The sequence below is a fragment of the Ctenopharyngodon idella genome, chromosome 1 (genome assembly GCF_019924925.1).
Source record: "Ctenopharyngodon idella isolate HZGC_01 chromosome 1, HZGC01, whole genome shotgun sequence".
Lineage (NCBI taxonomy): Eukaryota > Metazoa > Chordata > Actinopteri > Cypriniformes > Xenocyprididae > Ctenopharyngodon > Ctenopharyngodon idella.
The window spans coordinates 37,855,753-37,866,108 of record NC_067220.1 but is presented as its reverse complement, the minus strand read 5'-3'; the positions used below and the strand labels follow the sequence as shown (position 1 = coordinate 37,866,108).

At 36.2% G+C, this 10,356-nt stretch overlaps 1 protein-coding gene across 6 annotated transcripts in view; it reads left to right on the top strand.

Moving 5' to 3' along the window:
- Positions 1–8,410, top strand: part of arhgef7b (Rho guanine nucleotide exchange factor (GEF) 7b) — a 27,813-nt gene extending 19,403 nt beyond the window's left edge. For 2 of the 6 annotated variants that reach the window (XM_051898756.1, XM_051898774.1), the window contains exons 7-23: positions 356–450; positions 526–621; positions 795–917; positions 1,091–1,229; positions 2,145–2,204; positions 2,354–2,500; positions 2,785–2,871; positions 3,216–3,294; positions 3,389–3,522; positions 3,745–3,963; positions 4,156–4,249; positions 4,498–4,548; positions 5,099–5,188; positions 6,190–6,360; positions 6,811–6,910; positions 7,067–7,121; positions 7,233–8,410. In XM_051898756.1, the coding sequence (XP_051754716.1) occupies positions 356–450; positions 526–621; positions 795–917; positions 1,091–1,229; positions 2,145–2,204; positions 2,354–2,500; positions 2,785–2,871; positions 3,216–3,294; positions 3,389–3,522; positions 3,745–3,963; positions 4,156–4,249; positions 4,498–4,548; positions 5,099–5,188; positions 6,190–6,360; positions 6,811–6,910; positions 7,067–7,121; positions 7,233–7,355 (1,863 nt within the window). In that variant the 3' untranslated portion in view covers positions 7,356–8,410. The remainder of the gene's footprint in view (positions 1–355; positions 451–525; positions 622–794; positions 918–1,090; positions 1,230–2,144; positions 2,205–2,353; positions 2,501–2,784; positions 2,872–3,215; positions 3,295–3,388; positions 3,523–3,744; positions 3,964–4,155; positions 4,250–4,497; positions 4,549–5,098; positions 5,189–6,189; positions 6,361–6,810; positions 6,911–7,066; positions 7,122–7,232) is intronic. The other 4 variants (XM_051898803.1, XM_051898764.1, XM_051898785.1 and 1 more) reach the window with 3 other exon arrangements.
- The last annotated feature ends 1,946 nt before the right edge of the window (positions 8,411–10,356 follow it).

Here is a 10,356-nt window from a genome sequence, read left to right as displayed (position 1 = left end):
CATTGTCTGATTGTTAAATGTTGAGCATGTGGATGAGCATAAGAGCGAAATCATGAGTACTTGCCCCTTTTTTCCCCTGGAGGCCGATGCTTTTAATCCTCAGGATCAGCAGCAGCCATGTCAATTTGTATTTGTATATGTGTATATAGTGTGTGTGTGTGCTGTTAATATCGATCAATGTATACATATTATAGATACACATTTGTTTGACATTTGTACTTGTATTTAGTTAAAATGTACAGTGTTATTTTATTATCTCATTACACTGTTGCGATATAATCGTTTAAAAATTCTAAAATATTAATTTTAGTTGTCGTACATGTGTAACTGTTGTTGTTTTTTGTCAAATGCACAGGTGGTTCAGAATATTGTACAAACTGAGACCGAATACTGTAAAGAGCTGCAGACTCTCCTCTCAACATATCTGAGAGCATTGCAGCCCACCGACAGGTAAGCACACAAACCGAGAGTCCAACATAAACACAGATAACAGTAGTTCAGTACTGAATCTCTCTCTCTTTCTAGGCTCAGCGTGTCAGATATCAGTCACATCATGGGAAATCTAGAGGAGATCAGCTCTTTCCAGCAGACACTGGTGCATTCACTGGAGGAAAGCGTCAAGTAAGAGTTCTGCTTCACTCAATTGGTCAACAGCGACATCTAGTGGTAGTTACCAATAATGTACTGTACAGTGCTTCTGAAGTTTATCCATCTAATTTGAGAGATGTGAATTCAACTCTGTTCAACTTTAACATTATTTTTTTTGTAAATAAATTGGTATGTATTGTGTGCAGAGTTCCAGAGAGTCAGCAGAGAATAGGAGGCTTCTTCCTGTCCCTCATTCCTCAGATGAGGAGTCTGTACGTGACCTACTGCTCCAACCATCCATCTGCGGTTAATGTTCTCACACAACACAGGTGCGTAACACAGCACAATAAAGACACATGTATACACACTCACAGAAACACTGTGCTTTGACAATTTACATTGGGCAGAGTTTTTTTTTTATTGATTCTTAACCATTAGGTTTCAGAATTACAGTCTATGCAACATTTCTAATGATGTCTTTTTGCATGCATGTGTATTTCAGTGAGGAACTAGGAGAGTTTATGGAAAGTAAAGGTGCGAACGCCCCTGGAATTCTCACACTCACAACAGGCCTGAGCAAACCCTTCCTGAGACTGGAGAAATACCCCACACTACTGAAAGAAATGGAGCGGCACATGGAGGTACTGTAACGTTTTCACTACCGTTCAAAAGTTTGGGGTTGGTCTGATTTTTTTTAATGTTTTTGAAAGAAGTCTACGGAAGCTTGTTTCTGCCACTGAATAAAAAATAAAAAAGGAAATTCTGACTTTTTTTTTCTCACAGTTGCAAGTTTTCTTCTCACAAATTCTGATATAAAGTTGCGAGTTATAAAGTCAGAATTGCGAGATATAAACTAGCAATTCTGACTTTTTTCTTGCAATTGCGAGTTTACATCGCGCTATTCTGACTTTTTTCTTGCAATTCTGACTTTTTTCTTGCAATTCTGATTTATTTATTTTTTTTGCAATTCTGACTTTTTTTCTTGCAATTGCAAGTTTGCAAGTTTATATCTCACAATTCTGACTTTTTTCTCAGAATTGCCCGATATAAAGTCGCAATTGTGAGTTAAAAATCAGAATTGCGTGATATACAGTCGCAATTGCGAGTTATAAAGTCAAAATTGCATTATATAAACTAGCAATTCTGACTTTACTCACTTTTTTTTCTCTCGCAATTCTTATTTCCTTGCAATTGCAAGAAAAAAGTCAGAATTGTGAGATTTAAAAAATCACAATTATCTTTTTCTTTTTGTTTTGTTCCATGGCGGAAACAAGCTTATGCTCACAGAGGTTGCATTTATTTGATTAAAACAGTAATATTGTGAAATATTATTGCCATTAAAATAACTATTTTCTATTTTAATATCTTTTAAAATGTAATTCACTCCTGTGATGAAGCTGAATTTCCAGCAGCCATTGATACATTTTTTTCTTCAGGATTCTTTGATGAATAGAAAGTTCAAAAGAACAGCATTTACAGCATATCCTTACATCTTTTGTAACATTATAAATTTAAACCAGTTTAACTCACTCATATTCTTCCCTGGTTCTGCCCAGGCACTTCATCCAGATTATCCAGACATTCAGAAGAGCATGACCGTGTTTAAAAATCTCTCAGTGAGTATTATAAGGTCAACATTCATCGATTTTTCTTTGATTTTCACCAGTATTAAAGCATGAAAGATGACACATGAGCTGTTTGTCTGAGTTACATTATCTATCAGAATGGGATGCTGTGCTTATTTGTGTGTGTTTATTGTCTTCAGGCCCAGTGTCAGGAAGTGAGGAAGAGGAAGGAACTTGAGCTGCAGATTCTGATGGAGTCTATTCGGGGCTGGGAAGGGGAGGGCATTAAGACCCTGGGCTCTGTTCTCTACATGTCTCAAGTCCTCATCCAGAACCACGGTGCTGAGGTGAATGTTATCAAATAATCTATCATTAAGCATAAAACTAACCATCAGCGGACACCCAGTTTAAAGCTATCTTTACATTAAAATAATTAACAGATCATTGGTTAGTTAATAGTAAGAAACATCTTCAAAATGTTTCATATCTTCTTTATGGACCCCTGATTAAAAACCTTGGTTTAAGAGGAACCAGATATCATATCAAGAGTATTATAAAAGATTTTAATTTACTGATTTTGAAAATGGTAAACTCAAAATGAAATCTTTATTATGATATTCTACTTCCTCAGGAGAAAAATGAGCGATACCTCCTGCTGTTTCCTCACATTCTTCTCATGTTGTCTGCTAGTCCTCGAATGAGTGGTTTCATCTACCAGGTAAATAGTTTTGCTGCCATTTTTTTTTTTTTTCCCCTTGTCATGTTTTGACATTATAACAGTTATAATATTGTCTATTGCTGTAGTATTGTTTTTGAAATTTTTACAGCTTACATGACTATATTCATTAAAAAATTAAAAACATACATATCCAGTAAAATAATGTAATGAATTTAATAAATTCTATTAATTCACATTTCATCACTGGATCTCAGGCTCCATATTATTGTATTATTATGCTGTTGTCTACTCCATCAGAATGACCTCAGAATGAATCTCTGCTGTTTAGTCGGTCATGTATGCTCGAAAATATTGACAACTCATTGGTTTATTGGCTTACACAGGGGAAGCTTCCTCTGACTGGAATGGCTGTTAATAAAATAGAGGACAGTGAAACCACAAAAAATGCTTTTGAAATATCTGGTAAGTTTTCCAGCCAGTTGTCCTCGTGATTTTTACATGTTAATATTGGTAGTTGTCGATAGAACATAAACAGTAATGATGTTTTTGCATGCAGGAAATTTGATCGAGCGGATCCAGGTGATCTGTAATAACCAGCAAGATCTTCAGGACTGGGTGGATCATCTACACCGGCAGACCAAACGCACTTCAACCAGCAGCTTGAAACCACAGAATGTTCCCTGCCATACGGTGAGAAACATCTACTTTCTACAAACACATACACTACCATTCAAAAGTTTAGGGTGAGTAAGATCTTTTAATGTTTTTGAAAGAACATACTTATGTTCACCAAGACTGCATTTATTTGATCAACAATATCTATATTATTTATCAGACCCATATCTATATTAAAAACAACTGAAATTCAGTGATATTCAGTGTCACTCATCTGATCTTCTCCTTCCCTTCCAGCTGCCGTCTCATCCTCTCACCCCGTCCAGACACTCAGAGAATCGCGGTGTGAGCGGATCTCCAGTCTACCACACTCTTCCTCATCTCTCTTCACTTGGAACTCACAGTGGGATGATGTGGGGGCCTCTTGAACCCCCCAAAACCCAGAAGCCCTGGAGTCTCAGCTGTCTCCGACCTGCACCTCCTCTAAAACCCTCAGCTGCGTTGTGTTACAAAGAGGTATATGTTAATTGTATGTTAACACATTAATAGCATCTCTAAAAGAAGACTACTAGCCATGAAACAATATGTGTACAGTGATTTACATATGATTTGTGAATAAATTATATATTAGCTAATCATTAAACTTATTTTGTATGGTGGTATTTTTTTAAATAAATATGTTCACATGTAATTTTTGTATGTCTTCAGGATCTCAGTAAAAGTCCCAAAAGTATAAAGAAGATTCTGCCCAAAAGAAAACCCGAGAGGAAGCCGTCTGATGAGGAATTTGCTGTGAGAAAAAGTATGACACTCATGACTCTATAAAAATCTGTTCTGTTAGGGCTTGTTTACACCTGCTTACTTCATGCGTTTTTACTGATTGGATAGATATCTGATCTGTTAAAATGGTTCCATGTACACTTGGCCACATAAATGTGTCTCCACAAAACGGATGTAAATCCGATCTTTAATTCCCGCGCTATGTGCAAGTTTAACGGAGTTCACGTCATCGAAAGCAACAAATATGAGCTGCATTTTATTTGTCATCAGCTAATTTCAAGATCAAAGACCGCAATAGGAGAGAGCGCGGCAGCAGCACTGGTAAGATCATTTAGTCTCACTGCTTTTAATGAAGATGATTGTGTGTTGAGCGTCTGCGACTTACTTTCAGTTTCATTTGCGCTAGTTTTTTGGCTTGCTGAAAAGATACTCAGCTGCTCATCTGCGCTGATGCGTGCTGCAGTAACGCTGTCATATCTAGCTATAACATGTCATATAGCCTATAACACGCTCTCACACATTTATTTTTCTAACATTTTGGAAGGAGTAAAATTGACAGATGTGGTTTCAACAACCAGATGCATTTATACTTGTCCAGTTTCGTCTGAAATGTGTCTCAAACCACCTCCTGAAAGCATTTCAGAGGGCATTTACACCTGGTCTTTGATTCTATCTGATTCAAGAATACACCTGGTCACTTCTTGCGTTAACAGGCCCTTAGTTTTCACATATGCATGTGATGTATTTATTACTAACATGTCACATGTATTGCTTTTGTGTTTACTGTTAGTAAGAAAACAGTGTCTTTACAATGATCTCACAGTGTTACCTGATCACTGACATCTTTTGTGCTCTTCTTGTTTCCCATAAGGCACTGCAGCTCTGGAGGAGGATGCTCAGATCCTGAAAGTGATCGAAGCATACTGCACAAGCGCTAAAACACGGCAAACACTCAACTCAAGTATGTACTTTTTATGCATGTTATGTTATGTATTCTCTTGTGATTTTCATATACTTTGAAGGAACTTTGAAATCTCACTTTAGTCCCAGACTGTGTGACAGGAGTGTAATGAGTGAAGAAAATATAACTGTGCATTCCACATAATTCCGTCAGTTTTGTCACAATTTAAATGTAATTTTCAAGTGTTTGGGGTCAGTAATATTTCTCTTATTTATTGTATTCCGCAAGAATGACAGTAAAGACTTTCTATTGATCAAAGAATCCAGAAAAAATTATCACAGTTTCAACAAAAATATTAAGCAACGCAACTGTTCTCAACATTGATTGAGCCAGCAAATCAACATATTAGAATGATTTCTGAAGGATCATGTGACACTGAAGACTGGAGTAATGATGCTGAAAATTCAGCTTTGGGATCACAGGAATAAATTACATTTTAAAACAGGAAACAGTTGTAATAATATTTCACAATAGTACTATTATAGTATTTTTGATCAAATAAATAGAGCCTTAGTGAGCATAAGAGACTTCTTTCAAAAACATTTAAAAAATATTACCTATCCCAAACTTTTGAATGGTAGTGCATTTTAAGTCCTACAAAACACCTTTCGTCTGTCCTGAAGTCTCTGATAAACTTTCTTACATATGTCTGTAAAATGCTGCAACATCTTTTCTGAATTGTTATCATTCGCTATATAAATGTGTGTTGACTAAACTCTTTACCACTATGTTGATCACTCTAATATTTTCTGCTCTTTTAACATGCATCTTTGTCTCTTTTCCTCTCCCTTCCTTCATTCATTTCTTTTACACCCGATTCTCTCTTATGTTGTCCCACCATTATTACTGCTTTTTGTTATGTTTCTATTTCATTTTGTCACTTATATATAATTTATTGGGCGTCCTGGGCTCTCCCTCACTTTACTCCTCTTGGTTTGGTCCATCCTCTCAACCCACCCGTCCTCTCCAATATGATTGGTTTGATCCCCATCCCTGATTAGCATGGCAGGGCACTGATTTGATGCATAATCATGTGCTGGCTGATGTTGACCAATCGTATGTGGATGCTGTGGGTTGTCGTAGCAGCGGATTTCCCTCCTCTGACCAATCTGAAGACTCGGACTATGACACTATATGGATAACTCACACTAACAGAATTGGTTCTATGTCCCGTAAGAGCTGCTGCTCGTATCTACACATCAAGACTAAAACACACTTTCTTTTATTTTATTTGCATTGAAAGTGACTAGCTTAAATATAAGTTTTGTATATTGAAGAGATGGTTGACATGAAAGAGCAAGAAAGATGTTTTCACTGCTTTTGCTCCATGGCTTTCATAGGACAGAAGCATTCACATTTAATAGAGCCCCATCCTAAAATTCTGTACGATTCAGGGTTACTATAGTTAACTAAAACTGAAATAAAAAAGAATAAATTCTATATAGATATTTTTTTAAATAACAAAAACACACAAGCAAATTACTAAAACTTTAAAATTAAAATAATATCGGAAACTCAAAATATGAATAAAACCTATAGTAGTATCTTAATGATGCTAAAATAACACTGGTTTAACCAGCTACAGTTCCGCTGTTAACCTTACATTGTTAAATTTCTTTCAGGATCAAGGAAGGAGTCAGGGCCACACATGCTTTTTCCTGAGGAGGAAAAAATCATTGTGGAAGAGACAAAGAGCAATGGTCAAACCGTAATCGAAGAAAGGTTCGATCACAGCTTTATGCTTCTAATTTACCTATTTACTTACTATTAAAATATTGCCACGTTGTCATTAGGGCTCTCAGTTTAATGCATTCATTTATCATGAAAAGTTTGTCACAGTAGGTGTTCATAATGATTTAGTCTGGATGTTTTTTGCAGGAGTCTGGTGGATACAGTTTATGCCTTAAGGGATGAGGTACAAGAACTTAAGCAGGTCAGTCCACATGTAAACATTCGTTTATACTTAATGTGATGCCATGTCTTTGAAACTCAAAATCTGGTGCCGTGACCCGGATGCTCTGATTTTTTTTTTTTACATCACCAGGATAACAAGAGGATGAAGCGAACTCTTGAAGAAGAACAAAAGGCACGGAAAGAGCTGGAGAAGGTTGTCAGAAAAGTGTTAAAGAGTATGAATGACCCATCCTGGGATGAGACTAATTTGTGAGCCCATCTGTGCATTTATAAATGAAAACCGCATCTGATAATTGTGTGTTGAGTGTAGTCCTACGTCCTGACCAAAAATACTTGTAAATATTGTGACAAAACTGGACTTGATCCCCTCAGTCACAGTATTATGCCTTTTTAAACCTGATCCTTTTTAAGCCTTTTTTGTTTGCCAGTGCCAAGTATCTAGTTGAACCCATTTTCAGATATGCTAATGATAAGGAAATGTTTTGAGGCTGGACATCATCTATCAGAAACTAGCTTCTCGTCTCTACAGGATCAGGTGTGGTCTGGCAAAGCTGCCAAAATAACTTCTTGCAGTTTGATCATTTAGTTCACCGTCACAGATGTCGTTGGTTCCTAGTGTAAAACTGGGAGTCTCAGGGATGATACACACACTGTACCTACAAATGTTGCCAGGCCTGAATCACTGCCTGCGTCCGCTGACTTTTAGAATCATTAGCCAATATGTTCAATAAGTGATGACATTTAGTAGAATTTTTCCAATGGAAAACCTTGCAATGCAATACTGGAGACAAATCTGAGAGAACTAGTCTTAAATGATTACATTTCAAAGTTGCTTTTACAATAACCTCAGTTTTAATTACGTCCGGTTGATCTTTTGCAGCTTGTCTCTTTTTTACTTTTATTATGGTCCTTTAACCCTAATTGTGCATTCACAGATTTTGTTTTGTACAGAAATAATCCTTTATTGTATTTAATGCTCAGAAATGTGCCTTTTTGGAAAAAGAGATTTCCAGAATTTTGTCAGCATTTCTAGCTCTGTCAGCATTTCAAAGAACCTTTGTAAGAAAACTGTATGCAAGATTTATTTTAAATTAACACTGAATCTGTGGTTAGGAACTGACAGATTAAGAGTCTTCTATGTTGTCTGTCTAATTTATGTATTTAAATGAAATATTGTCTACTGCAAAATGACTGTGTATTGTGAAATTTCCAGATAACCTCGACTACTTTCTCTTTCCAAAGCACTCTCTCTATCTTACTCTATATTTCTTGCTGATTGAATTAAATAAATACAAATTCTTACTGTGACTCTTTGAAAGGTATTTGTGTCCATGTCGTTGCTTTCTTACACTATTAGCTAAATTCATTCTTCTGTTGTCGGATCTACTTGTATGATGACAATATATCTACAGTATGTAATGTATTACCAGCTAGTTCAAAAATATAAAATAAATAATTCAGAGCAATAATATTGTAAAATATTCTTACAATTTAGAATGTTTTCTACTTGAATATATTTTAAATTCTAATTTATTCCTGTGATGGTAAAGCTTAATTTTCAGCATCTTTACTCCAGTCCAATAAAGAAACATTTCTTATCAATGTTTAAAATAGTTGCGCTGCTGAATATAATTGTGTAAACTTTATTTGAAATAGAAGTATTTTGTAACATTAAAATCACTTGAAGAATTTAATGTGTCCTAGCTGAATAAAGTATTAAAGGGGTTGTGGCATGAGAAATCAAATTTGCCTTGATCTTTTGACATATAAGAGGTCTTTGTAACATTAAAAAATCATGCAAGTTTCATAGCTTAAAATGTCATCCTCATTATAAGCAAAGCATTTATTTAATCAAGCTCCAAAAAGTTCTGATATTGGGTGACTTATGACATCACACGGGCAAAGACATTTGCATATAACTGCCTCCAGAGCAAGACATCGACAAATAGTTATACGTCATCGCACCATAGACCCCACCCACTGGCGTTCAGTCACTTAACGGATGACATTTGCCTACACTGGATGTGAGCGTCACATCAAAAGCAAATTATCCATTATAATTACTGATACTGACTACACTGGATACAGTATACAGACGCGCATTCAGTGACATGCTCCACGCACTCAAGTCTGTTGACAAGAGGACAAATGGAAGAGGGAACACTCACTTTGATGCGTCTAGTTTAAACAGGTCGTTTGCATCTCTGTACAGACTTTGGAAGGATCCCAGATAGCAACTTTGTGTTGGCCCAGATTGGGCCTACATCTGCCACATGTGGTATGATGATCTGGGCCACATGTGGTGTGGAATGATGGCATTTGGGCGGACCGCTCCTGTTTGCCGGAACTAAGCCGCAAGCAGGCCATAGCAATGCCACATATCAGCCAAGAGCAAAGAAATAAACCAGAACTGGACCTTATCTGAGCCACAAAATCTTTATATATTATTTATAGAATCATTTTAGCATTAACAAGCCTGTTAACAAGCAGAATCACTGAAGGAAAGAAGAGAAAAGAGACAAACAGAAACACAAGAGCTACAACTGACTTCAGCCACAGCCTTAGATGTAATCAAATGAAGATTACTAAGACATTAAATCTCTCCAGATCTCAGCAGAGGAGGATTAAACAACTCCACAAACAGCATTACAGCTTCACACATTACTAACCAGATTGACTTTATTTCTGTCATTCATCTACAGAAGTTCTTATTGAAACCATGTTTTACTACAATATGAGATCACACTGTATTGCAAAAATGATAAGCAGAAAACAGTATGCTTAAATGACAAACACAGATATGAGCAATTAGCATATGAATCTCAACAATGGTGACAAAATATTCAGACAATCGGGTCAAATCTGGACATCACAAAAAGCTACTAAAAGACACTACAAAAACGACAGCAAAAAATAAAAGCAAATAGAATTGAAGAAAATAATAGGACAATTCAGCTGCATAATTTATTCATGCTGTGATGCATGCTGGGAGTTTTGTACTGTTGTTCCCAGAAAGCATTGCGGCATGACACTGGATTTCTTGATTTTCCTTTGATTCACCTTTGTTGAGATTCATGTGCTGATTCTTGATGTCTTTATGTGTCAGCTTAGAATAATTTTTGTGTTATTTTGAATCTTCTGATTGGTTTTGTTCCATTATAAGATTTCAGTGATGGTTTTTTTTTTGGTTGCGAAATCTCAATCCGTTTCATTTCACTACGAGATTTCAATGACGGTCACTTTTGTTCCTTTAG